The sequence below is a fragment of the Peromyscus maniculatus genome, chromosome 4, assembly GCF_049852395.1.
Source record: "Peromyscus maniculatus bairdii isolate BWxNUB_F1_BW_parent chromosome 4, HU_Pman_BW_mat_3.1, whole genome shotgun sequence".
Lineage (NCBI taxonomy): Eukaryota > Metazoa > Chordata > Mammalia > Rodentia > Cricetidae > Peromyscus > Peromyscus maniculatus.
In genome coordinates, this window is record NC_134855.1 from 5,149,770 (window position 1) to 5,177,527 (window position 27,758).

At 51.4% G+C, this 27,758-nt stretch overlaps 1 protein-coding gene across 2 annotated transcripts; it reads left to right on the forward strand.

The window, feature by feature from the left end:
* The first annotated feature begins 1,064 nt into the window (after positions 1–1,064).
* On the forward strand, positions 1,065–24,534 carry Traf1 (TNF receptor associated factor 1). Of its 2 annotated transcripts, none has more exons than XM_042274803.2 (8): positions 1,065–1,326; positions 9,407–9,590; positions 11,163–11,247; positions 18,994–19,059; positions 19,546–19,956; positions 21,195–21,372; positions 22,508–22,656; positions 23,795–24,534. In XM_042274803.2, exons 2-8 carry the CDS (start codon positions 9,451–9,453, stop codon positions 24,011–24,013), a joined length of 1,248 nt encoding a protein of 415 aa, XP_042130737.1. In that variant the 5' UTR covers positions 1,065–1,326; positions 9,407–9,450; the 3' UTR covers positions 24,014–24,534. The 2 variants fall into 2 exon arrangements, with proteins under 2 accessions (XP_042130737.1, XP_006988797.1); XM_006988735.4 differs by lacking the exon at positions 1,065–1,326 and adding an exon at positions 5,631–5,864.
* The last annotated feature ends 3,224 nt before the right edge of the window (positions 24,535–27,758 follow it).

The following is a 27,758-nucleotide window of genomic DNA, read 5'->3' on the forward strand; positions in this document are numbered from 1 at the left end:
TGGCCTTCAGTGTCCCCTCAACAGCCATCTGGAAAAATCCCAGGGAGCCAGTGCTTAGAACGCAGAGAACTTCTGGAGTGCTTGGGCATTTTTAAGCTTAGAGTCTGGTCTGCCAAGATAGGGAAATCACCATACAGAGTCTGCCTCCGACAAACCCAGGCTTTTTTTTTTTTAAGAGTGTTTTACTAGAACATTATTTATAACTTTACAATACCCAAAGGGCAAGGTCAAAGACAAACTTAATGTTTTCTGATGATGATTACGTCCTCCTTAATTGTTGTTTCCTGAAGTAAGACATTTATTCATTTTTGCCTGTGCATACACACACACACACACACACACACACACACACACACACACACACACACTCCACAGTGGCAAATGTGAAGGCCAGGTGACACATTTCTGTTCAGGCTGATTCTGTTTTCCGCCGTGTAGGCCCCAGGGATCAAACTCAGCTTGTCAGGCTTGGTGGCAAGCCTTTGCCCTGGAGCCATCCCCCTGGCCCGGAAGTGAATGTTTTACGAGCAGTCTTGTTAGTGCTCCCTGAGGGAAGATAGGCGCACAGGGGTCACCCACGGGTAAACTGGGAAACAACACGACAGGCAATGGCGGCCGCCCCCCTCGAGACTTAACTCCATGCACCCATCAACCTCGTTTCTTATAATTTGGTGTGCTCAGACATGCTGCTGAAGCAGAAAAGGGGGAAATCTACAAGGAGGGAGTGTTTTAATTCCAGTTGTGTATAACAAGAACAAGGAGGACATTTTAAAACTATCACTTAAGCAAACACACACACACACACAATCTGCAATCGTCTGTCTGGTTTTCCTGAGCTCGCTGCGGCGTTTCTCTGCTGTGGACAGCCGCTGTATGTGAACGCCTGAGATGCGCCTCTGCACCCCAGGACCCAGCACTTGCTCTCCTAACCTGCTGTTGCTGGTGGCCGGCACTCATCTATCTGCTCGATCGATCGTGAGTCAGAAGTCAGCAGAGATTGCGCCGGCAGTGACAGGAAGCGTCTTTTCTGAGCACAAGCCTCGGCAGTGAGGGGGAGGAGGGCACTGAGGGGGTCTTTGACTCTGCCCAGTACCGGCAATGAGGTCCACTCTGGTTCTACATTTTAGGAGGGGTGAACAAGCAGGACCGTGTCGGATGGCTGCGTTTGGCCCAGCGGATTCATCCACTTCCTCCTCCACATTGTCCTGTTCCGGGAGGCAGCCACCAGGGCACCAGGACCTTGTCTGTGTGACCTTTACCTTTGACCCAATGAAGCTGTGTCTTCCCCAGTGTCCGACTCTCAGAACAGTTCTGTAACGTGGAGAGGTGAGTTAATGATTCAAGGTCAGCAGCTTGATAAGGAAGCATCAAGAGTTAAGAAGCTGAAGAACAGGCTAATGTGCTAGGGATATGGAGTCAGGTGGCCCCACAGTTCCCAACTGCCTGCCCCCCCCCAGTGACGTCAGCATGCGAAGCACTGTTAGAAGTATAGCCTCCATCCTGTAACTTTGCCAGGTGACAAGCAAGGAAACTGGGGTTCAGAGGAACAATGCCAGGGTTGATCCCAGCTTTGTCTGGGTTCACATCGAAAATATCTAGAAGTGAATGCTGACCCTTCCCAAGCTGCCAATCACTGGCTGTTCGACTTGAGTCTATTTGCCCTGGGGCTCAGTTTTCTCACTTGGGAAAGAAAAACTCATTTGCTCCCCAACTTTCTGTAGTATTATAGACTACACAGAGAAATGAATGTGATGCATTCAGAGCCATGACGGAACTAAAGGAGCCGCTCATTCTTATTGCTACTGCTTTTAGCACACCCACCGACCCCAGCGTGCCAGGCTGGGGTGGAAGGCTGGTGACGCCGGTGACTCTGTAGCAGCTCCATCATGAGCTCTAGGACACATGTGAAGGTGCACTTGTCGGGGGAGGGGCAGGCTGACGGGGCAGCAGAGGCAGGGGGCCATGGAGAACTCCTTCCCACAGCTCACCTGAGAACCTCTGATTCTGTGCACTGTTTTCAGATTGCGTTTCAGAGGGGGACAAAGGGAGCAGCCCCCTGACAGGCTCCTGGCCACCTGTCCTGCTTTAAGAGTCTCTCATCAGCTTTGTGTATTTGGGCCCCTTTTGAGGGTATATGAAAACAAGATCTTGTAGACAATACAAAGTTTGGAAAATTCAGTGTGTTATGGTTTCTAAGGTGCACCAGGCTTTTTCTTTTAGGCCACCAACCAGCTCCCAAATCATGACGCAGAGACTTATTATTAGTTTTGAATGCTTGGTCTAGATTAGGCTTGTTTCTGGCTAGCTCTTTTAACTTAAATTAACCTGTGTCTCTTTGTCTACCTTTTGCCTCAGGGCTTATAACTTCCTCTGTATAGCTCGCTTTCACTGTTTCTCCTGTCTGCTGGCTGGCGGCTGCCTGGCTTCTTGCCCGGGGAGTCTCCCTGGTTCTCCCTCACTCTCCTCCTTCTCTCACTCCTTGTTCTTCTTGGCCTAGATTTCTCCTCTTATTTACTCTCTTCCTGGCAGCCCTAGCTATCCTTTCTCCTGCCCAGCTAGTGGCCATTCAGCTTTTTGTTAGACCAATCAGGTGCCTTAGGCAGGCAAGGTGAAACAAATGCAACACATCTTTACATAATTAAACACATGCAGCACAAACAAAGGAAACACACCTTTACACAGTTTAAGTGACATTCTGCAGCACAAACAAGTGTAACACATCCTTGCTTAGTTAAAACAACATTCTACAACGCTAAGGTCATCTTCTGCCTTAAAAAAAATTCTAGCTGAGTGGTGGTGGCCCACGCCTTTAATCCCAGCACTGCGGAGGCAGAGGCAGGCAGGCCTCTGAATTCAAGGCCAGCCTGGTCTACAGTTCCAAGATCAGCCAGGGCTACACAGAGAAACCCTGTCTCAAAAAACAAAAACGAGTTCTATAAACTAGTTCAGTCAGTAAAGTGCTTGCCACACAGACTTGAGAATCTAAATCCAGTCCCCTGAAGCCATACAAACACTCAGCATGGTGCTATGCACTTGTATTCTAGAGCTGGAGTTGGAGAAAAGGCTTGCTGGAGCTTGCTCACAACCAACCTAGCTTAACCTGTAAGCCCCAGGTTCCAGTGAGAGATCCTGTCTCTATAAAACAAGACGCACAGCTCCTGGGGGATGAACTCCAAAGCTGACCTCTGACCTCCACCCACACATGCACCTGCACACGAATATACAGAGGACACCAAAGACTTCTATAAACTATTACGTCTTGCATTGCTACATTTCATTTATGCGTCCTTTCGCAGAAAACTACTGTGTGACTGAGAAACATAAAACAAAACAGAAGACTCCTTAGCTGCCGGCTCAGTGCTCATTGTGCAGCATCTGTACGGAGCTGGGAGGGGTAGGGGATGGCAACACAAGTGGCCAGGACCTCCTCAGCTTTCACCAGTTTCCTGCTCTGCACGCTAGAGTTCGGCCATGCATCTTACTCTAATAGGCCAGACACTTGGAAAAGGCTCTAGGGTTTGCTCTCCAATGCAGTGACTCACACCCTGCTAATTACCCAGAATCCCCCTTGCCATCCAGTCCTGAACTGCTCCTCGGGTGCCACAGACTGTGGAGCCAGGCAGTGCCCTTCATGTCAAAGGTCTGACTGCTGGGGAATGGACCCTGAAACCTTTGTGGTCCATGCTTCTGAGATCCGAAGGGAGAGGTGTGGGAGGGAAGAGAATGGCTGGAGGCACACATAATCAGTGCTTCTCTATATAATCGTGGATAACCTTGAACTCTGGATCCCCTTCACCCACCTTCTGGGTGCTAGGATTACAGGTTTTTGCCACCATGCCACCCGTGGTGCTGGAGAGTGCCCCAAGTCCTCCTGCATACTGAGCAAACACACCCCATCAGCTAAGCCACACCCCTCAGCCTGAGTCTGCTTCCTTGATCCCCCATCACAGCCCCAGCCATAGGCCACAGATCTGAGGCCTTGGCCGGGGAGATGATTTCTCTTTTGAAATTTCTTAGAAAAATAAAGCAAGTGCCCTGAGCAGAGGTGGGTGGTCTTCAAAAGGTTTATTTTCTTTCTGAAGCAGAAGTATCTCCAGGTTTGGCTTTCAATTTCTGTTCCCTGGCTGTACTTAGTGATCCTCCGGTGATGCCCCCTCTATTTCAAGAGCCCCCAAAATTAAGCGGGTGACTACAGATGAGTTTTTGGTACTTTCCAAAATTAAACTATTTCCCTTGGTAAATTTCCAGCATATGAACTCATTAATCTGAAAACAGGATGTGGCACACGAAGTGTGAGGTCAGACTGCCTGCTTTTTTCTCTTTACCCTGAGGCAGAGAGGAAGAGGGGGTGGGAGAGAGGTGAGGCTAGAGAGTGGCTCTTACAGGGCCCAGGGCCTTGAGAAATGTCACTTCACCAAGTACACTTGAGAACTGGTGACTTTTAATATCAGGAACACAGGGAGCCAAAGCTAGGCCTGTGATCCCAGCACTTGAGAAACAGAGGCAAGAGGGTCACCAATTCTAAACCAGCCTGAACTATATAGCAAGACCCTGTAGATAGATAGATAGATAGATAGATAGATAGATAGATAGATAGATAGATAGATAGACAGACAGACATAGATAATATAAAAGAAGAACAGAAAGCCCTCAGAGACCGCCTCTGACTTACACAGATCACGGAGTTTGTGTTTGGGGGAGAAGGGGTCCTGAGACACAATACTTGTCTTCAGGCAAATGTTCCCCTTTCCAAGTTAAAACCCAAGAGTCTTTATTCCGAAGGCCAGCCAGATGCCCAGCCCAGTCCTGCAGCATCACCTGACTGCTAGAACCTGAAGCCAGAGTGGGCCTGCCCTGGTGGGGGCTAGACAAGCGTCCAGAACAAACCCCAGCAAGGTGACTCATGCTAGTAATATCAGCATTAGGGAAGCTGTGTGCTTGTGTGCATGTGTGTGTGTGTGTGTGTTGTGTATATATGTATGTGTATGTAAAATGCTGTGTGTGTGTGTTGTGTATATATGTATGTGTATGTAAAATGCTGTGTGTGTGTGTGTTGTGTATATATGTATGTGTATGTAAAATGCTGTGTGTGTGTGTGTGTGTGTGTGTGTGTGAAATGATGTGTGCATTTAGCTTTACAAGCACAACCACTTCCCTGCTGCACGCAGTTTTGTTAGCACACAGTGCTGAGAGCAGAGTCACACCATCTCACTGCTGTCTGCACCATCCACAGTTTGGCGGAGCCTGCAGGGTGCTGGGCTCTTTGCAAGAACCCACTGTGGTTAAGGTTCAGACTTGCTGCTTTTCCTCTCGTGCCCGGCGGGATCTCAGACTGGAGCTCAACGCTGCATGTGTGTCCCTGCATTGTACTGAGTATCTCACATGTGCTGTCACTGAGGGAGTCAGCTAGCACCGCGAACCCAACAGATGCAATCTGGGTCTCAGTTTCCTCATGGGAGGAGCGCTCGCCCCGCCCTCGGCCGGCCCCAGGAACCAGCCCAGCCCAGCCCAGCTCCAATCGCCCAGGACCTGCTGCTTCCCTGGGCTTCTGTCTGCTACCCTGGTTCTTAGCACCGAGGACGCTCCGCCCTCTGAATGAAAGCAGGCAGCGGCTGGCAGGTTGGTTGCCCAGTACCCGCAGAACCCCAAGTGCGAGCATCGGAACGGGACGCGGGTTCGCACTGCAGAACCCACCAAGGTCCTAGGCCCCTTGCCCTTCCCGAGCGGTGCCATGGTCCCGAAACTGTCACTGCACCTCTGCCCTCAGCTCTGATCGCATCCTGTGTCACCCGCTGAAGGAAAGGGAGTCGGGAGGGCAAGGGGCCACAGGCAGGCGGCCCGACAGCATGCCCGGAATGTGAGCGGTAGGTGCGCCTTGGGATCCCAATCTGGGCACTGTCACCGAGAAGTTCCGGGGGAAGTGGGTGTGGCCCAAGTGTGCCCCCAAAGACCAGAAGGAGGCTGGCACACCGCTACTCAGAGCATAGAGATTCCCCTTACTGGGAGCGGTGGAGATGGGACCAAAGGAGGTGGTGGTGGGAAAGAGGAGAAAGAGACCCATGAAGAACCACCGCGGTGCAAGTATCAACTCGGAAGGGTGTCTGAATGAGAGAAGGAAGGTGCTGGCATGAAAGAAGGACCAGAGCATTTGACAGCGAGCAAGCCTGTAACAGGGTTGAGTGGGTTCCCTGAAGTGTCAGCAGCTGTGTGGACAATTCCTCTTTAAAATTTTCACTGTGGAGTGAAGAGAGAGTAGATGTGGAAGAGGAATTTGGGGATAAGGACCATGCTCATTTTAAAGAGCAGGTCTGAAGCCGGGAAGTGGCGGCACACGCCTTTAATCCCAGCACTCAGGAGGCAGAGGCAGAGCCAGGTGGATCTCTGTGAGTTTGAGGCCAGCCTGGGCTACAGAGTGAGTTCCAGGAAAGACTCCAAAGCTACACAGAGAAACCCTCTCTCAAAAAGAGCAGGTCTGTGCTCAGTCCTTCCCAGCTCACTAGCTGTGAGGTCTTGAGAAAGACACTTAACTTATTTGTACCTTGGGTCCCTCTGCTATAAAGTAGGGGGCCTCCAAAGATTGGAGGGGAATGTTGATGAGATGTTTGTAAAAGTACTTAAAACGAGGCTGGAGATGTGGCTCAGTAAGCGAGAACTTGGATTTGATCCCAGTACAAAGAAAAACAAACCGCCTCACACACAGCACTTGACAGCATTGCCTGTCATCTTACTCACAGACTGTTAGGGGTGTTTTGATGCTGGTGGGAAGGGGCTGGTAGATGGGGAATCCGTGAAGGGGTGGGGGGATAGGACAAGAGAAAGGTGCCCAGAAGCTACATGGGACAACAATATCGGGTGCCTCCCCTGTGTCCCAACAGGAGAAGAAGGGGACATGTGGAGGGGCAGGGGGTGTTGCTCGGGCCGAGCGTTAAGGGAATGCCTTTCTCAGAGTGGGAAAGTGAGCCCGAAGTCATTAGCTGAGCGGGGATCAGTTAAAAATGGAAGTCTATAGGATGTAGTAACCTTTTTGCCAACGGCCACTAGATGTTCTGGTACCATCCTGGGGATGGTGGACAGTTGAGTTTATCTAGAGCAGTAGTTTTCAACCTATGAGCCATGACCCCTGTGAGGGTTGAATACAGATATCCTGCATCTCAAATATCTACAGTATAATTCATAACAGTAGCAAAATCACAGTGATGAAGTAGCAACAAAAATAATTTATGGCTGGGGTCGCCACAACATGAGGAGCTGTATTAAAGGGTCGCAGCATTAGGAAGGTAGAGAACCACTGAACACAGAATCTAAATCTCTCTGCCCTTCTGGGAGGCTCAAGGAAGTTGAGAGATGCAAAACCACTGTGTATGTGTAATTTGCCATTTTAAATCCCTTTCCTTATAGTGAGGAACAAGGAGGGCGTGGTCATCGCCCGAGTAAAGCACCCAAGTTTTGGGAGCGTGTCACTTGGGCCACAACCCCTGGCACACTTTCCCCGGCTTGATGGTTAGCTATAACTGTCAACTTGACATGACCTGGGAAGTCTCAATGAGAGATTGTCTATGCTGGTCTGGCCTGCGGGCACGCAGTGGGAGATTGTCATAATTACGTTAATTGATACAGGAACACCCAGCCCCTTGTGGGTGACACCATTCCCTAAACAGGAGGTCCTGGGCTGTGTGAGTGGAGAGGTGAGCTGATCACTGTGAAGGAACAAGCATCCATGCTCTTGTTTTCCTCTGTCCCTGACTGTGGATGTGAGCTGACTGGCTGTTCAGAGTCTTGCCTTGACTTCCCCCCAATGACGTACTTGAACCTGGAATTGTAAAACAAATAAATTTCACCCTTTATGCCAGGGTGTTTATCACAGCAAGAGAAATAAAACTAGAACACCCACCATCTCATTTGGTCATCTTGGCAATTGGGTAAAATACATGCTTTCATCCCCCATTTCACAGATGCAGAACTGAGACACAGACACATTTAAGGCTGTGTGGTGAGTTGGGTGTGGCAAGTCCGGCATAGTGGTGCATGTTGGCACATGGTGGCGCACACCTTCCCTCCCAGCGCTTGGGAGGGAGAGGCAGGCAGATCTCTGTGAGTGTAAGGCCAGCCTGGGCTACAGTGTAGTGAGACCCTGTCTCAAAATAAATAAATAAATAAATAAATAAATAAATAAATAAATAAATAAATAAATAAATAAATAAATAAATATTAAAAGACCGTGTATGTGGTGGACCCAGAAGCCCTTCAGACCTGCCTGAGCTCAGAGCCTGTGGTCTGAAGGCAGCATGTACATCTACACACCCTAACGCAGTGCAGCTGGGTAGAAAGGTGTACGGAGGCCATCTTTGTCATTTGAGAGTCTGAGACAAGCTGGATGCTCTGACCAACATCCCAGACTCGGAGACTTCACCATGCTGCCTGTTCTTACCTCATTCACGGTAGAACAGAACATGGTTCAGATCCCAATGCTCAACCTCAGGCTGTGTGTCTCTGAGCCTCATGCCTTGCTTTACAGCTGTGCATGGCTACAGAAAGAATTGTGAGGATTAGAGGGAAAAGTCTGCCCAGCACACAATGGCTGGCCAGAGTTGTGTTTTTCCGTGTTCACCTTCACGCACATCTGGATCTGCACATGTGGACTTCCTTCTCGGCAGGGAAGTGGTGGCTCCTGACCAGTTACATAGCCACCTATGACTTCCTGAGTGGGGCTTAGGAAGCGGCTATGCAGAGTCTCAGTGCCAACGCCTTGAACTTCAAGGGAGGGGAGGGTCCTGTTCCTTTGTCACCACCATGACTGATGCACAACGGGAGGGCGGGGCCCCCAGAGGCCTTCCTGCCACCTTTGGTTGCCTTAGTCACAGGGTCCCCAGTCATAAGCCCTAGACCATTGTCCCAATCTGTTTCTCAAGATGGGGTAATCGAGCCACAGTGGGAGAAATCGGCATTTAAAGGCCACCCAGACTCCCTGGAGGACTCAGAACTTGAATTTTGGACCTGATTTCAGGACTCTTGGAGTTTTCATCAGAAAGCTGAGCCCCACTGTTCCAGAGAATTCTACATGGCTCAGAGGGGGCAAGACAAGTGGCCAACCGTGGCCTCTCCACCAAAGTGCCTGGGGAGGAGATAGAGGAAGCCGGCAGCAGCCTGTGGTTCTCAGGCAGGGGAACCGTGACTCCGGAGAGCATTGCTCTCTTCCTATGACTGTCTCTTGCTTTCTCACTTTGAAAAATGTCTGGACACTCCTAAAAGTTTTCAGTCTCTGTCCAGGGGATTTTTCTAACCACAAAGGGTAATTCCTACTCCATCCCTGCTGTGACTCAGCTGTGACGTTGTACCCCACAGCCAGAGAGGAGAAGATAAAGTCACAGAAAGTGTGGCCCAGGCTAGAACCCACCTCTCTCCACAGGCTCCACAAAGCTGGTCCTCTGCTCTACTTGACAGACCCTCAAGATGGCCTCCAGCTCAGCCAGCGGCCCCCGCCCAGCCCCTGATGAAAATGAGTTTCCATTTGGTTGTCCACCTGCTACCTGCCAGGACCAATCAGAGCCCAGGGTTCTCCGCTGCACGGCCTGTCTCTCTGAGAAGCTGAGGTGAGGGGCCAAAGAGCCTAGGGCCGGTGGAAGGATTGCCAGGGAGGGACCGCTGATGGGAGGGGGACTTGAGAGAACTGCTGACCCTTAGCAGGCAACTTCGCCTCTCTAGGCCTCTATTTCCAGTCCTTTCTTCCGAACAGCGCCCGGGCTGGGGGCGGATGGCTCATTAGCCACAGAAAGCTGTCTGTGCATCCATCATTATTGAGGTAGAACTTGAAGCTCTGCTGACCACTCCCTACTGGGTAGCCTGGCTTGAACCTCGGGAGTCTCCGAGCCCTGACTTCTTACCTGTGGAGTTTCCTTCTGCCTCACAAAATTGTGACAAGGTTCCATCAATAATATTCCCCAAACTTCTTACAACAATGAATGTAGGCCCCTTTGGCAAATACCAAACTGTGATAAAACACTATTTTGTTTTATTAAACCCAGCTAATGGGGGCAACAGGGTGTATATTTATGCCTAAAATGTAAATAATGGAGACGTTGCAGCATTAGCACCCTGCCTTGAGCAGTTGCTGTGGCCAAGTGTTCCACCCCTGCGTCCTCGGGTCAGCCTGCGGAAGTCAGTACAATCACTACCCTGCTGCATAGACGAGAACTGCAAAGCCCCCAGACATGAAGGCTTGCCTCCCGGAGTTTCCTGGTGAAGATACTCGTAAACAGTCCTGGGCCACAGGCATGACCTTTCCTTTGGGACCCTACAGCTTAAGAATGTGGGGAAACCGAATCAGTCAAATGAGAAGGTCAAATTTAGTGACTAAGGGGAGAAGCTGCAGGAGGCTGTAGCTGTGGAAAGGCCAGGTGGGGGCGGAGGCCGCAACTGACTGCTCTGAGTTCATGTCCTTTACCTCCACCCCCAGAAAACCCTGGCAGAGGAGGGAGCAGAAGCTGACAGGAAAGTGCGGGGTCCCAGCCTAAGGGGCCTCTGCCCTGCTCTGCGTTTGCCTTGTCCTCCCATGGCCCATCCAAGGCCCCATCTCTGAGGCCTGGTTTTCCTCACCTAGAAATGGGCTGAGTCAGCAGCACTCACTGTTAGAACCGCTGACACAGCTGTCCACACTGCACCCCGGTCCTAATCTGACACCCATTCCAGGTAGATAGACCTGAGTCCTCCTCTTGTCCTAATAAGCCATGGTCACCTGCCATGGCCAAAAAGTAAGAGACCAGAACCACATACATGGCATTGAGAAGAACAAATGGAGTCCCATACCCATAACCTCTTGCCTAAACCTTTGAGATTGGAAGTATGGGGATTCAGAATTTTGGCAAGTCAGTGCGTGGGGTGATTCTTCCAGGAGAGAGCCTGTAACCAGGTGCTCGGATGGGCATTTCTGCAGTGAGACATCCATAATCACTACATGGTGAAGAAAGCCACCATCTGGTCACAGCAGGTGGGGCTTCAGGAAAACAGTGGATGCTTCAAAGCCTTGACAGTGGGGCCCCTGGATGGTGGAATTACTGGAAGAGGCAGGGTCTGGGCTTTGAAGTGTCAGGACGGTGGCAAGTGCTGATTGCAGGTGCCAGCAAGGTGTGGTGCCTTATTTGAGAATCTTGTTCATGTTTCCCCAGAGAGGGTGAAGATCGGATCTGTCCTAAATGCAGAGCAGACAGCCTGCAGCCTGTGAGTCCAGGGAGCCCTCTGACTCAGGAGAAGGTATGTCAGCATTGACAGGGGAGACCATCCAGCCACCTCCGGGGACTGAGGAGACAGTTCAGTCTGTGGGGACCTGAGTTTGGTCACTGGAACCCATGTAATAAAAGCTGTGTGTGGTGATATATGCAATACCAGTCTGGGGAGGAGACACATGGACCCCTGGGCACATGGCCAGCTAGCCTAGCCTTCATAGTGAGTGAGCTCCTGGCTACCCAGAGACCCATCTCCAAAAGAAAGGGGAGGAATGGTGGATGGCAGGCACCTGAGAAACCACTCCTGAGGTTGTCCTTTGGCTTCTACAGAGAGCAGGAAGGAGGGAGGGAGGGAGAGACAGAGACAGAGAGACTTGTCCAGGCAGAGGCAAAGTGGGGGTGCCCATGTGGCCCCCGACAGGTGCAGATGCATTAGTCCTTTGTCTTGAGCCTACAGTGAATTCACTTTCCGAGCAAGGCAGAGGCAGGTGCTCACAGTGACGGCAGCACAGTGCCCTAAGCCACCTGGCAGCCTCTGATCCATTTAGAACTGGAAGCACCTTCTAGACCAGGGGTCCACAAACTGGCTCCTGGACCCAATCCTGGTTAAAAAACCCATCTCCTGGTTTTATATACAGCCCACAGGATAGGAATGGTTTATATGTCTTTAATTGATGGAAGAAATTGTATTCAGGAATTCATAAGGACTCTATAACATGCAAACTCTATGTCCATAAACAAAGTTCTGCTGGTATCTAGCTACCCTCACGCCCACATATTTTCTGTGGCTGTTCTCTCCCTACAGTGGCAGAGTTGAACACTTATAACAGAAATTTCAAAACCCCAAAATATCCTCCCCGGCCGCTTACTTGAGAAATTCAGCCAATTCCTAATAAAGAGAGAGGCCATTTTCAGCTCACCTCCTTCGGTGTGTCTGGGAGTAAGAGACACCTTTGGACCTTTGGAAGGGGCCAGGTTTACACAACAGCCTTGAAATCTGGTCCTTCCTTCTCCACCAAGCTGAAAGGACCTTCGTAGGGGACCTGTGTAGCCCAGAGGTTTTCAGGTCCCACTAACTCTCGATGAAATGAAAAAAATATAGGAATGTATTCAGTGCTATAAGCTAAATTATTTCCATTGAGAGAGCCAGTCTTCTCTATGAGTGTCCTTCCTGTAGGGTTTTGTGAAGGGATATGAAGGTGGATAGAATTTGGGGTAAACTTTTTACTAGATACGGAACAAGGACAGTGATCTTTATGTTAATCTCACAATTAAGATTGCAAACAAAATTTGTGTGGGTCCAGAAGCCCAGTAAAACCTGACCTCTTGGATGACGCATGAGGAAGACACGCTGGGACTTTAAATGCCAGAGCTCCTCAGTGGCCAGGATCTCTGCTTGGTCATCCTCTCTGTCCCCACGGTGAGACAAATGAAGCTGCTCTCGGCCGAAGCTCCCCCCAGCAGTGAACAGTGGCCATGGGTCCAGACCTTGGTGTGCAGGCATGGGTTTATGTCCCTCAGTGCATGGCTGGAGGCAAACCTGTTTCCAGACCCTGTTTCTCCATTGGTAAAATGAAGCCACGAAGTTGGTTCTAGAAGGTTCTCCCCAGGATCTATGACATCTGAGTCACAGATCAACAGCTGCCAGGGCACCCCTCCCCCCTCCCGTTGGCCCAGATGCAGAAGGGGCTCCACACCCACCCCCCTCCCATTGGCCCAGATGCAGAAGGGGCTCCACACCCACCCACCCCTCCTTTGCACCAGTCCCTGTCATTCAGAAAGTGTGGGGACTTCCTACCCTGCCCAGAGCTAATTGAAGGGCTTCCCTCCCATTTTTTAGCAGCCTCCCCCTCCAATGGGCCCTTAGAGAATAAGAATAAGAATCAAGTTCATCTCCGTGGAAGAACTGCTGAGCCTCCCAGTCTGGCTGTCTCTAACAGACCAGTTTCTGCACAGAGGCAGACACAGACACCTTCCCGTGGGCCTTTGTGCCTTACATGTACAGCACAGGGAATGAGCTCTGTGCTTTCCGAGGATTGGTTTGTTCTTCCCTCTTGGCAAAATTAAAACACACCACTCATAGAAATGTTAGGTAACATGGGCCAGATACACTTTAATGTCATTTCATCTAACATCTTCAGTTTTTTTGTTTTGTTTTGTTTTCATCTTTATCAAGATAAAACTCAATACAAGCAGAAGGTTTGGGTGCAAGGAGTGCCTGGCGCCGGGTCCTCTTAGATGGCCTGTAGCCTTCATGTCCGGCTTTAAGTGAACTGTATAGTAAGGCCCTGTGTCTGGCTTTGAGAGAAATGTTGTAGCAAAGCCTTTGCTATGTGTGGATTCATCAGTAGAGTCTGAGAAACTGTTTCGAGACTGTTTAAACTTTGGAGAAGTGTTTCTCTGGAGTCTGCACTTGGTGCTACCTGAGAGCTTGCAGCTGCACGGACCTTGGCCCTAAGACACTCCTGGCAGACCTCGAGTTCTTACTTCTGATTGTGGCTTGCCATAACCAAAAGGGACAGAGATTCGTGTGGGTTGTCTGCTCCCATGGGCAGCAAGAGCAAGATGACCGGTAGTGGGAACCTTCCCAGCCCCTGTTAACCTTGTGTGTGTTTGAGCAAGCTGGAGTGAGCTAGCTGGGTGTCAGTCTTTTTCAAGAAGGCTGAACCCCTCTGCTCCTTCAGAAAGTGAAGGTTTGGCATCTTAGTGAACTTCTCTCTCTACTGCGGCACCTATGACCCAACATCAAACAATATTAACCCTTTTTTTCTCCTGTCCCAGCCTCTAAGAGACTTGAGGGACTTCCAGGGCTCAGCAAGAGCACAGATTGTAATTTGCTGCCTTAAGAAAAGTAGGGGGCTGGAGAGCTGGCTCGGTGGTTAGGAGCACTACGTGCATGGGCCACGGGTAGTTACACACAGCAGTTACTCCTCTGATCCTGCCCTGATGGGAACTTTAGGGGACTTTTAACATAAGGAAAGTGACTAATACTGAGCCAGGCCTTTGCATGTGGTAACTCCCAACTTTTGTCTGCATGTCTGAGGTACCTAGGAGACAGACACTGGGCAGGGTGGCCAGGCTGGAGAGCAGCTGAATTCAGCCCAAGGTGCCCATCTCACAAACCCTCCCCATGCCAGCTGCTATCAGTCTGTCCTGCCCTGAGTCCTTAATAATCACCATCTCCTTGCGTAGGGCCCAGAAGCATCAGCAAAGTAAGCAAATATTGGGAGGTCAATGACAGCACAGAGAGGCCATTCGTGCCTGGAATGACCTCCCTGGACAATCGACAGTAAGGAAGGAGACAAAGCAGGAGCTGGGGGCTGGGGAAGGGCTGGGCAGATCAGAGTTCCTGCTTTGTAAGCATGAGGACCTGTGTTCAAATCCCCAGCATCCCTGTTAAAAGGGGAAGGGGATGGGCTTGGCCATTCACACTTGTAACAGCAGCGATGTGAGGGGTGAAGACAGGAGGATTGTTGGAGCTTGTTGTCCACCAGACTAGCTCTAGGTTCAGTGAGAGACCTTGTCTCAAGGGACTGCGTCTCAAGGTGGAGAGTGATAGTGCAGGGCACTGATGTCCTCTTCTGCTCTCCATGTGCACCTGGGTGTAAGCATACATGTGTGTGTGCACGCGCACACACGCACATGCATACACACCACACACACACACACACACACACACACACACACACACACACACACACACACAAGCAAAACAAGCCAGGAGCTAGGAAATACCATTTGATTCTGTTTGCTGAGACCCCGGGGAGGGAACCATACCTCTCACATTCTTCCCTCTGAGGTCCAGTCAGGAAGATTGGTTTGTGGCTCATGGTAATGCCGTGGCCTTTTCTAGAACCCCAAATGGCAGGAGTCTAAGCAGCCTGGTCTAACTTCCGGTGTGTACATGTAGCAGTCTCTGCCACTGGGGGTTACGTCTTTTCAAACGGAGAACTGCAGACTGGAAAGTGACCCCTCCACATGCGGTGGGTTCCGACGGCCGCCATGACTTCTTCCATTGTTTGTACTGAGCTCAAGCAGGCGTCTTTCAAGGAGGCCAGTCAGTCTTCTGTTCCCAGGGTCCTGGGATGTGGGAAACACTAATCATGTCCCTCCTGCCTCTCTCCCCAGTCTCTGTGTGTCTGTGCTCTCTGAAGTGTGCTAACCAGTGTGACTCCCCATCCTCACACTCCTAAATGTGACATGTGCTCTCTGAAGTGTGCTATCCAGTGTGACTCCCCATCCTCACATCCTAAATGTGACATGTGCTCTCTGAAGTGTGCTATCCAGTGTGACTCCCCACCCTCACACTCCTAAATGTGACATGTGCTCTCTGAAGTGTGCTATCCAGTGTGACTCCCCACCCTCACACTCCTAAATGTGACAGTTTACATCTATAATCTTGGCACTCCAGCAGCATCCTGTTGTGCCCTTGATTTATTAACAGGTGATATATGAAGGCCCAAGGCAAAAGAGGTGCTGGTACCTGAACCTAAATCATATGGCAAAGCCAAACTCCAACTTCGTGCTCCTAGATGAGTGGCATTGTCTCCATTTCAACTGCAAGTGGAAAACCAGCCCCCAAATGCTTTGTACATGACTTATGGACCTGGCAAGAGCAGTCATGAATGACCAAGCTGGAAAGACTCTGTAGGCGTGAAGGTGAGGTAGAGAGAGTACCCTAGACTACCTGGGTGAGCACAGTCTAAGCACAGGATCCTGGTGAGGGGACAAGCATCCACAGGAGACAGCAGGGGATGTTGGCTTTGACAATGGAGAGAGGACCCACAAGCCAGGGGGTGCAGGCAGCTTCCGGGGGAACATGCTGCTGCCAGCAACCTCGCGGTAGATTGTAAGTGTGTATTGTGTTAAACCATTTAGGGTTGTCACAGCTATGAGAAGTAACAATATGAGCACTTACGTGTATTACCTCATGTTCTTGTAATAGCTATCAGATGGCTTAGTATTATTCATTTTGCAGATGGGGAAACTAAACCTGGAGAACTAAGTAACTCTCCCAGGGCCGTGACACCACGAAGTAGTGACAGCAGCAATGTATACACACAGGATGCCTCTCGGAGCCCATATCCCAGTGTATGGTAAAGAGTGAGTGATGGGTGACCAGAGCTGGCAGCTGGCTGACCATAGGGCCTCAGAAGACCTCTTAAGTTACCTCTGCCCATCTTTCAGCATTCAAGGCTAGTCACAGTAAACTCCTGCGCATGCCTCATCCTCCTGCCCACAAGCTTATCCACGGATACATCCCACTGTGTGGCAATGCCAGAATTCTGTGTTAACTGTCCCACTTTCTTCTCCTTATTCCTCTGGGGACTGTCAACTTCAAGTCACAAAGGATGGGAACCATGAACATGGAATCATAGGGCCCTAGAGGGTCCTAGGTCCGAAATACCTGGCATCTAGTGTCCTATTTAGTGTCCCTGAGCCACATGTCATCAATAGCAACCTATTGGAGAGGCTATATCGAGGCAGATTCCCAAAGCTAGTGTGTCTCCCTGCTGGGGCCACCCTTTGCCTGTCCCCATCAAATATCTGTTTCCTTTTCTCTCTGTGTTTTATTTGTTGTTGTTGTTGTTGTTGTTGTTTGTTTGTTTGTTTGTTTGTTTTTTGAGACAGGGTTTCTCTGTGTAGCTTTGGTGCCTTTCCTGGAACTCGCTCTGTAGACCAGGCTGGCCTCGAACTCACAGAGCTCCGCCTGCCTCTGCCCCGCAAGTGCTGGGATTAAAGGCGTGCACCACCACTGCCCGGCTCTGTTTCCTATTCTTGATTGGGAGCAGTCCGTCCCTTGCAGCAGAGGGCAGTGTGGCAGGTGGGTGAACCTTGGTAGGCTGGGCTCTGCATCCCAGACTAACCAGAATGACCCCTGTGGCTTTGTATCCGCTCAGCCCGGAAGCCCTCCAGCCTCCCCTCTTCACCCCAATCCTCTTTGATTATTCTGTTAAAAAAAAATGTTCACCGGGCGGTGGTGGCACGCCTTTAATCCCAGCACTTGGGAGGCAGAGCCAGGCGGATCTCTGTGAGTTTGAGGCCAGCCTGGTCTACAAAGTGAGATCTAGGACAGGCACCAAAACTGCACAGAGAAACCCTGTCTCAAAAAAACAAATAAACAACAAAAAAAAGTTCTCATAAAATTGAGCTATCATTTTACTTGTAGAAAAATGTCATTTTAAGTGCACAATTTGATAAAGTCCTGGCTAATGTACAAAATCAGGTGACTCCCCACTGCCAAGATGGCAAACGCTTCTGTCCCACAAAGAGCTGGTCATTCCCTGCACACGCAGGATGTCTACTGCCTGTCGGGACCATGTTGCCTCCCATAAACTTTCTTCATGAAGGATGTCCTGGAGTACATACCATCAGCTGGGCTACATTCCCAACCCTATGAAGTATTTTACGAAAAGCCGAACATAAATCACTTGCTTACAACTTATAATCGACCTACAGATGACTCATATATTCCACTCTTGGGAATTCAACAGAAACAGAAATTCATGTCTACACAGAGATGTGTGTACACACAAGGCCCTGGGTTCAGTCCCCTGTATCTCATAGACCAAGATTTGTGACACATGCTTATACTCAGCACTCAGGAAATGGAGGCTGGTAGGGTGTGATGGTACATGACTCTAGTCCCAGAACTTGGGAGACAGCTCGTTTTAACATCTGATTTCTTTTGTTTAACATAATGGCTTCAAGGTCTCTCCATGTTACAGCAGATGTTAGTATTAACCTCATTTGATGGCTGAGTAGGTTCTGTAGGCAGAAGACACTCTTTGGGATCCATTCACCTGGCTGTCCTCAGATGGTTTCCAGGTTAGGGTTGCTGCAAATTAAGCTGCTGTATGTATTCCCACACATCTCTGTGTAGACATGAGTTTTTGTTTCTATTGAATAAATTCCTGGGAGTGGAATATGTGGGTCATCTGTAGGTCGATTATAAGTTATAAGCAAATGAATTAAGTAGGGCTTGGCTTTTGCAAAATACTTTCATAGGGCTGGGAATGTAGCCCAGTGGTAGAATGCTTATGTGGCACACAAGGCCCTGGGTTCAGTCCCCTGTATCTCATAAACCATGATTTGTGACATATGCTTCTACTCAGCACTCAGGACATGGGAGGCAGGAGGACCAAAAGTTCACGGCTGGCTGGGTGTGATGGTGCTTGCCTTTAATCCCTGCACTTGGGAGACAGTGGCAAGATTTCTGTGAGTTTAAGGCTAGAGTGTTCTACATAGCAAGTTCCAGGCCAGCCAGGGCTACATAGTGAGACCCTGTATTAAAGATAATAATAATAATAATAATAATAATAATAATAATAATAATATAAATTACTTCTGTAAGATTTCTGAGGTGTCTATACTATTTTGCTTTTGTGGCCCAGGTCCTTGCTGGGATGGCCCTGTCACTCTATCCCAGCTGTCCTGACAAATGGAGAGCAGTGCTCTTTCAGTGTGGTTACAAGCATACTCCACCTTCATGCAGCTCTTTCTGTGAAGTATCTTTTCAGCATCTAAAACTGAAGAATGAGGGCTGGCTCCAGGACGGACCGTGCTGTTCCAAATGACAGCAGGACTCTGGTCCTCTCTCTGTATTACAGAAGGGTCGAGACTCCAAAGGCGGGACAGGGTCAGCCAGGCAGAAGGAGCAGGGGCGCCGAGTCGTGTGCCTGTCCAGTTCCGGCCATGTTGGCTCCTGTTTCTTTCAGTGAGCCCTTGGGGGAGCCCCGGGGATGCCTCCCAGTGACACAGTTATCATTTCCAGGTTCACCCTGAGGTGGCTGAGACTGGAGTCATGTGTCCCTTTGCAAGTGTTGGCTGTTCCTTCAAGGTAAGTGACAGCATGTCAAATCTGTCCACGGTCTCAGCCCAGGTGTCTCTCCCTCTCCAAATCCTCCCAAAACACCAAGCTACTCCTCTGGTGTTTCCCATACTAATGAGTTACCAGGCAACAAATCTAACTATTAAGTCATTGTACTACGGGAAGTTCTTCTGAATGCCTCACCTAAGCCTTGTAGCATCACTCAAGTGCGTGTCCCCACACCCCTCTCCATGGTCCTGAATCATCATTATGCTCAAGGGCAGGACAGGATGGTCACACTAGAGACTGGGATGCATTAGCTGTGTGGGAGTATCTAAGGACTGTCTTCCTACATGTGGCTCCACCCCCGCCCTTCCCCATACAGACAGCCACTTCCCCTTTGCTGAGATAATGGATCTGGCTCTGCTTGGTGGCCTTTGATGCCACGTCTCCTTGCTGGTCCCCAGGGTCTCCTTCCACTTCGCTGTTCACTAGTGACTCTCACTTTCTCGTCAGGGGAGCCCACAATCCATGCAGGAGCACGAGGCCTCCTCTCAGGCCTCCCATCTGCACCTGCTTCTGGGGGTCCTAAAGGAGCGGAAGTCATTGCCAGGCTCCAATCTGGGCTCCACGCCCATGGCACTGGAGCGGAACCTGTCAGAGCTGCAGCTTCGGGCAGCTGTGGAAGTGACTGGGGACCTGGAGGTAGACTGCTACCGGGCACCTTGCTGTGAGAGCCAGGATGAACAGGCCCTGTGGCACCTCCTGAAGGAGAAGCAGTTGGCTCAGCTGGAGGAGAAGCTGCGTGTGTTTGAGAACATCGTTGCTGTCCTCAACAAGGAGGTGGAGGCTTCCCACCTGGCACTGGCCGCCTCCATCCACCAGAGCCAGTTGGACCGAGAGCACATCCTGAGCTTGGAGCAGAGGGTGAGTGAGATGGGCGTGTGCTCTAGGCGTCAGCTCAGGGAGCCCCTGTGCCATCCAGCCTTCTAGTCATTCATCCTGCTCAGAGCAGTTGCCTCCATCCTAGCCCAGGTCTCCCCTGTGTCCCAGGACCTACTAGGAAGACCCTGTATCAGCCTGGGGAAGCACTGGATAGCCAAGGCCATGCTATCCAGTGCTTCAGGTCTTCTGTTTAGAAGTGGCCTGGAACTCTCCCTCCACCGGCTCCCTCCACTCATTCCATTGCTGGGCAATTTCACTGTTACGAAGTTCCTCCTTTCATAAAGTTGTGTTTTCCATGTATCGTTCCTGGCTGTGGCCTTCAGGGCCCACAGAGCAACCCGATTTTTTGTCCCCACGGCTGCTCTCCAGAGCAGACAGTCAATGCTCACATCCCAACAGACTATTTCCTTCAGTGCCCTCGCCTGCTCTTGAGAGCATGGTGGGCCATGATGTCCTCGTATGCTCTGCTTCAGTCTCTACAGGAGTCCACATGCAGAGCGTAGTCCCAGACTCAGTCCACCCCCTCTATTCCAGAGATTACACTTTTCCTAATGTAGCCAATCACCAGGTTCCTGTCACTTTTTGAAAACAGCAACATTATTTCACTGTCCCCACTTAGCTGGGCATGCCTTTAGTTCTATCCCTACCACACCCTGCCAATTAGGTCTGAGACATTCACCTTCTCTCTCACAACTCAAGTTTACTCTTTCAGATTTCTTTGGGGAAACCTATTAGCAGGGGCAGGCACTGGGCTCAAATGGCCAAGAAGATGCTCGGTTTATACCATTTACACCCTGGCCCGGCTGTAAAGTAGGGTCCCTGAGGGCATCGAGGGTTCCCATCTCACCATCAGACTTCTGGCTCCACTCCTGCAGCTGGGCACCACACAAGGTGTGGACATAGACAGGAAAGGAGCCCACCATGAGGAGACAGCTGGACAGGAGGAGGAAGTCACTGGAAGAGCTGTGAGACACAGTGAGGAAGACTAGCCAGTTAGGACAGTGGCTGGAGGCTTTACAGGACGGGATATGTGAGCTGGGCTCCCGATGGATGACTGACCAGGCAGGGAGCAAGAAGAGAGAGGAACCCCAAGCATGGGACAGGCGCAGGCACTGGGTGACGCTTCGTCAGGAGCCTCTCTGAGGTGATGTGGCCCCGTGCCCCACTGTCCCCACCAGTCCCCCGAGCTGGTGCCTCTGGCTGACCAGCCTTTCCTGCAGGTGGTGGAGTTGCAGCAGACTCTGGCCCAGAAAGATCAGGTCCTGGGCAAACTGGAGCAGAGCCTGCGACTCATGGAGGAGGCCTCCTTCGATGGCACCTTCCTGTGGAAGATCACCAATGTCACCAGGCGGTGCCATGAGTCAGTGTGTGGCAGGACTGTCAGCCTCTTCTCTCCAGGTAGGAGAGACGGGCCCCAGGGGGCTGGGAGACGTGAAGCAAGCCCAGCCATGCTGTGTCAGGCTGGGCTCCTGCCGGTGATCTGAGGGAGACACAGGCTGTGCTCTGAACCACGGCTCTTGCTGGTACACCAGCCGCCCTCTCTCCTCCCTGGAACCACACGCTCTTCAGACGGTGTCACTCTCCAGCCAGGGAGCTGCAGCAGGAGGCAGAGGACCAGGCAGGCCCTGGGGAAGACCGTGGGCATCTCTGAATTGGGCGGTTCTTCCTTGTTTCTGGGTCCCTTGCTGAGAACAGTGACTTAACAGAGTAGTGACTTGGTAGCTGTTGTTATTCGCTAACTGGTAACAAAATGCTCGTGTGTGTGTGTGTGTGTGTGTGTGTGTGTGTGTGTGTGTGTGTGTACATATAGATGGCATACATGTAATATTTATGCAGCTCTGGGTCTGTTTAAGCCACACCATCTGCCAGAGCCAGGCCATTCCTGGAGGTGATATCTGAGAGGCTTGCCAAGTGATTGTCCTCACAGCCTCATTTTATAGGCAAATAAACTGAAGCCAAGGAGGCGGGTCCCCAGGGGAGGGGTTGGGTGCAGAGCTCTGCCCAAGGATGTACCATTAGGGAGAGAGCCACACGGGCCTGCGTACTGGGTCACCGGGGATGACTTGCCTCTTGAGCCATCCCCAAGGGTTGATAGCAGAACCAAAAAGTGTCCTTCTCACACCAGAGAAAATCAATGCCAAGATCTGGGAAACCTGGGCCTTAACCCTAATTCTGCCCCAGCACATAAAACGATGCCCAGCCACCTCCCCTTCCTAGGCTAGTTAGTTGAGGGTTGGTTAAAATGGTAGCTCCCATGTGTAACTTGGGGGCAAGCAGCATGGCACCCCAGGGGAGCGTTAAAACCACACACGCCAGATCAACCCTACTGCTGAGTCAAGGACCATTGAGTGTGGCACCTTCTCTGTGATCAGGAGACCAGGTGCCTCCCTGGGTGAGGCAACCTCCAAGAGCAAGGGCTCAACACTCCCCTAGAGAAGAGAGCTAGCCCCAAACCCCACTGCACCCCATCTCCTCATCTGCAAAGCCCAGCACTGGCCTGTTGCCCTGTGCTGACCCTGGCCTCACCTTTCAGCTTTCTACACGGCCAAGTACGGTTACAAGTTGTGTCTGCGGTTGTACCTGAACGGGGACGGCTCAGGCAAGAAGACCCACCTGTCCCTGTTCATCGTGATCATGAGAGGAGAGTATGACGCTCTGCTGCCCTGGCCATTCCGGAACAAGGTATGGGCCCAGGGGAAGACGGGTTTGGGGAGGGCATGGACACCTGGGTCCTAGTGCTGGCTTTAGCTATGAACCTGAGGCCAGGGCAAGTCTCCTGGGCTTACTGTAATCAATTTCCTTTTATAAAATGAGTGCAAGTCCAGTGGCCAAGGCTCCCACCCCTGGGGGGGCGGGGGGGGGGGAGCTGCAGTGCCTGGAACAGAAGCCTCCGGAGGAGGGCGAAGACCTAAGCCCTCCCCAGGAATTCTAGTGCCGACGAGTGTAAGAGCAGCTTCAGGAGGTGATGAGAAGCGGTGTGCTTCCTGGGGTACATTCAGTGGCTTGTGCCAGGGCAGAGCTTGTGTTATGTGGATCCCCTTCTCAGGGAGGTACATGATCTGCTCTGGGTACACCAGAAGCGCAGTGGGTGTCCCAGGGCTTGGACAGAAGTCCCACCCCAGTCTGCTCTTGCCTCTCTGCCTGGCAGCAGGAGGTCCTAGCAGAGGCTGACACATCACCATGCAGGTGCCTGCGACCTGCAGTCCTGTCCAGTGCACCCTAGTCTCAGCAGCCAGTTTAACTATGGCATCAGAGCCCCCACTGCTGTGGGCCTAGGGAGATGGCTTACATGGTGAATCCAGTTCCCCAGAGCCCACACCAAAATCCAGGTGTGGGTACCTGCCATCCCAGAACTGGGAAGAAGGAGCTGTGAGGAGCCCTGGCTAGCCATCCAGCCGGCTGTAGCTTAACCAGTGATCTCCAAGTCTGAATAAAATAGTAGTAGTAGTAGTAGTAGTAAGATGGAGAGCAATTGAGGAAGACACTTGATGGTGATTTGTGCGCGCGCACACACACACACACACACACACACACACACACACACACACACACACAATTCCCACTGCTTGGGACAGTGGAAGGACAAACCCTGAAGCTGCCACAGTACCAGACGTTCCTTCCACCCCATGGGCCTCTCCCTAGTGCAGATGTGACGTCCCACCTCTGCCTCCTTTCCATGTGGAACATGGTACCTCCTCTCCAAGGTCAGAGGTACAGCGCAAGCAGTGGGTGTGGAGCCCTCTGAGCCCAAATACTGGGCTTCCATGAGAACCAAAGCTATGCCCTGAGGCCTGACCCTCCCCCTTCCCCCACCCTGCAGGTCACCTTTATGCTACTTGACCAGAACAACCGTGAACATGCCATTGATGCCTTCAGGCCTGACCTGAGCTCGGCCTCCTTCCAGCGGCCACAGAGTGAGACCAACGTGGCCAGCGGCTGCCCACTCTTCTTGCCCCTCAGCAAGCTGCAGTCACCCAAGTATGCCTATGTGAAAGACGACACAATGTTCCTCAAATGCATTGTGGACACCAGTGCTTAGGGGTGGGGGTGTCTCCTGAGAGGAACCAACTCAGACTGGAGGACTTAACTAGATAGACCTCCAGGCCCTGCCCTGGGAGCTCACAGTCCCAGACAAGGAGGGGCTGCAGCTGGCATGACCAGAGTACCACAGCAGCTTGGCTGTGACTTCTGTGAGGGTAGGAGCACTGGAGCTGTGCCTGCCGAGACGGAGCAGAGAAGGCAAAGGTGCTCTCTTCTCACAGACCACACGGCACACCAGGAGACCCACACACCAGCAGGCCAGCAGGTCCTGAATGTCGAGACCAACTTAAGACTGGCCTGAGGCATGGATGTTGAGCCAAGGCTGTGCGGCCTAAGCAGAGGAGCACCCTTCCTAGGAAGGTCTCTGTAGGTCAGTGGAAACTGGAGACATGTCCAGTCTCTCTGTTCAGACTCAGAACTGGGACCACAGGGCAGAAGGGTCAGGTGCTAGTGTGAATTTGACCTGTCCTGGGCTAAGTTCCTGTGTTAACAGATAAATCCAGAAGCTGTGCCCGGAAAGGCTTGCGGGTTGGATTTGAAGACCTCTGGTGTTTTTACAGATGAAACAAAACAACAACAGAAGCTTGAGTCCCAGGTTTCCTTTCCCTGGTGAAGCTACACCCACAGAGGGTTCTGAAGAAATACCCAGGGTCCTCATATCCCTTCCAGCTCCCCACTCTTCTAAACCTGGCCGTCCAGGTTTCCCAACAGACAGGAGCACACCCAGGCCAAGTGAAGCTCTTGCCATGCAAATCGGGAGCTGGTGTCCAACACACAGCACCTTCATGACTGCTCACAGAGTGCCCAGCACAGGACTGCACTGCTAGGGGCCACCATTCCTCCTTCCATGAACCTTCCTTCCTTCCGCTCTCCTCTCTTCCAATCCCCACCCCTCCCCTCCCCTCCCTCTCCATCTATCTCCCTGTCCCTGTCTGTCTTTCTCTGTGTGTCTGTCTGCCTCTCTCTCTCTCTCTCTCTCTCTCTCTCTCTCTCTCTCTCTCTCTCTCTCTCTCTCTCTTTCTCTCTCTCTTTCTCACATCTCAGTTAGCCCAGACTGGTTTCAAACTTACTCTATAGTCAAAGATGACTTTGAATTCCTGATTCTCCTGCCTGTAGCTCCCAAGTGCTGGTCCCATGAGGTGCTGGGGACCACGGCTTCCTGCACTATGTACAAGCGCTCTGCTCAGCTACGTCCCCACATCTTTATTGGCTCACTTCTGATGGGAAGAGATGTTGTCCTCACACAGTGTGAGAGGCACTGTGCTTCCAGCAAAGCATTATGGGCAGCTGTGTGTATCATCTCTGCCTAGACCCTGTTGAGGAAATAGAAAGACATGCAAGCCACTCTCCTGAATTGTCTAGCTCTCTGGGAGAAGCCAGCAGGATAGTGGAGCATGATGGGAAACGCATAGAATCCACTGGACAAATCAGGGAGGGCTTCACAGAAGAAGTGAGCTTTAAACCAGCCTGAAATACGTTAAAATGGAGAAGATCTGGGTGTGGAGGAGAGAACAGCCTTGGAAGGATAGGATGTGTCTTGGCTGAAAGCAGCAGCTGGGTGACCAAAGGCTGGAGTGGGTGCAGAAAGGCTGGACCAGGCAAAACATAGACAGGCCACCTGGCCAGGACACAGAAACCATCAAATGCCGAGCTGTTGCGCACCTGCAGGGCCCCAGCCTGTTAGCAGGATGAGACAATGGTTTAAACAGATCATTTATCTTGCAGAGAAGCCCTGTGCTTATCTCTTCTAAATGATTCAGGGGTCTGGGAGGCAAGCTGCTGGTAAATCCTGTTTCCCGGGGTCCTCACAAACCCCACTGAGGTGCACAGGCTTGTGCCCATTTACAGATGGGGAAGCTAACCAGAGCAACCACGGCACGGCGCTGGCATTGCAAGCCCCATCTTTGGTGCCCGTTTCCCTCCACCCACCAGGTTTCCTTCCAGCCACACTTGCAGCCCACTGCAAGGGTGCATCTTCATCAGCCCTTGGAAGGCACCGAGCCTGAGGGCCAACTCTGCAGGGCAATGCCAACCCCACAGTGGCCCAGGAAACAAGCAGCTGGACCTGAAAACATTTGCTCATAGGCCGCATTGTCATGTCCACAGGTGACCCACAGAGAATGATGGGAAGTGGGAACACCTGTGATGCATGCCTTTAACCTGGAGGTTCTTCACAGATGAGAAACACTCATAGAAAAGCTATAAAAGTCACCATGATCCTAGAGACTAGCGAGCACTGCTGGGAATATTTTAGTAAGTTTTCTTGTCTTTTGAAAACTGTATTTTATAGATGGAAGAAACAAACTCAGAGAGGTCAGATAATTTTCTCAAAGGCAAGCAGGCAATAGGCAGACCTCTGCCTCCATGGTCAGAGGCTTCCGGCCCACTGTGGTACCCCTCTGGGGATGAGGTGAGTGGTAGGGAGTCACATGGGAAGTGGGGTGCTCCTGGAACAGCTGCCAGCCCTTCAGGCTCCCTCTCCAGTAGAGGCGCCTGTTGCTTGCAGCTCTGCCTTTGGGGGAGGCTTCTTGGGTGGGATCCCCTGCTGACTCTGTGCCAGGAGCTGGATTTCATTTGCCTCCACATCTGGGGCATGCATGCACACACATGTATGTGTTTAAGCAGAGTGCATGCATGTGGCACAGATGGGACTTATGGAGCACAGTAGGAGACGTACAGTCACCTGGGCCACTGGCATTCTGTTGGGTCCTTTCCTCCAGCCCCGCCGGTCCCAAAGCCTTGTCCTTCTGGGAAAGTCCAAGAGGTGCAGTGCTAACATAACCGGCCAGTTCCCACCCAAGAGCAACAGCAAGATCCAGAGTGGGGCAGACGCTGGGCCAGGCCACCTACCAAGTTAGTAGCTTTTCCTCCCCTCTCTGATGGGCAGGGAGGAGGTCAGCAGAGTCATTTTCCTACCCTGCCTGTGGCCCTCGGTCTCCCACAAGCCCATGGAGTAGTTGGATCCATTCCCCACAGCAACAAGGACTATACTCTTCATTTTTAGTTTTAGTTTTAGTTTTTCTTTTTTGGTTTTTCAAGACAGGGTTTCTCTGTGTAACAGTCTTGGCTGTCCTGGAACTCTCTCTGTAGACCAGGCTGGCCTTGAACTCACAGAGATCCACCTGCCTCTGCCTCCCCAGTGCTGGGATAAAAGGCGTGCGCCGCCGCCACCACCACCGGGCATGGACTATACTTTGAAGAGTTAGCAGAGGTGCTCCCTCCCTCTCCTCTCTGTCTCTCTCTCCCTGTCTCTCTCTGTATCTCTCTGTCTCTGTCTCTCTGTCTCTCTGTCTCTCTGTCTCTCTCTCTCTCTCTCTTTCTCTCGTGTGTGTGTGTGTGTGTGTGTGTGTGTGTGTGTGTGTGTGTGTGTGTGTGTGTACACATAAATGTACATGTATGTGAAGGTGCTTGTAGGGGACTGCTCATGCACATGGGTGGAGGCCAGAGGTCAACCTTGAGTGTTTTTCCTCAGGAGGCATCACCTTGCTTTTTGAGACAGGGTCTCTCACGGTGACCTGGAGCTCACAGATTCAGCGAGGCTGGCTAGCAACAAGGAATCCACGTATCAGTTCTCTGCAGTGCTAGGATTTCAAGCCAGCACCAGCACTCCCGGCTGCCTACGGAGGTGCTGAGGACTGACCTCGGGTCCCTGCGCTTGCACTTTACCAACTGAACCATCTTCCCACACAGGACCCCTGCAGAGGTTTTAAGGAAAGAGCTTGGAGGCAGTGAGGGGCCCACTC

Bases quoted from the DNA above. Each gene is read 5' to 3' on its own strand.
- Traf1 (XM_042274803.2), top strand. From the start codon at position 9,451: ATGGCCTCCAGCTCAGCCAGCGGCCCCCGCCCAGCCCCTGATGAAAAT. The intron at 11,248-18,993 runs GTATGTCAGCAT...TATCATTTCCAG, and splicing joins GCCCTCTGACTCAGGAGAAG to GTTCACCCTGAGGTGGCTGA. The intron at 21,373-22,507 runs GTAGGAGAGACG...CTCACCTTTCAG, and splicing joins TGTCAGCCTCTTCTCTCCAG to CTTTCTACACGGCCAAGTAC.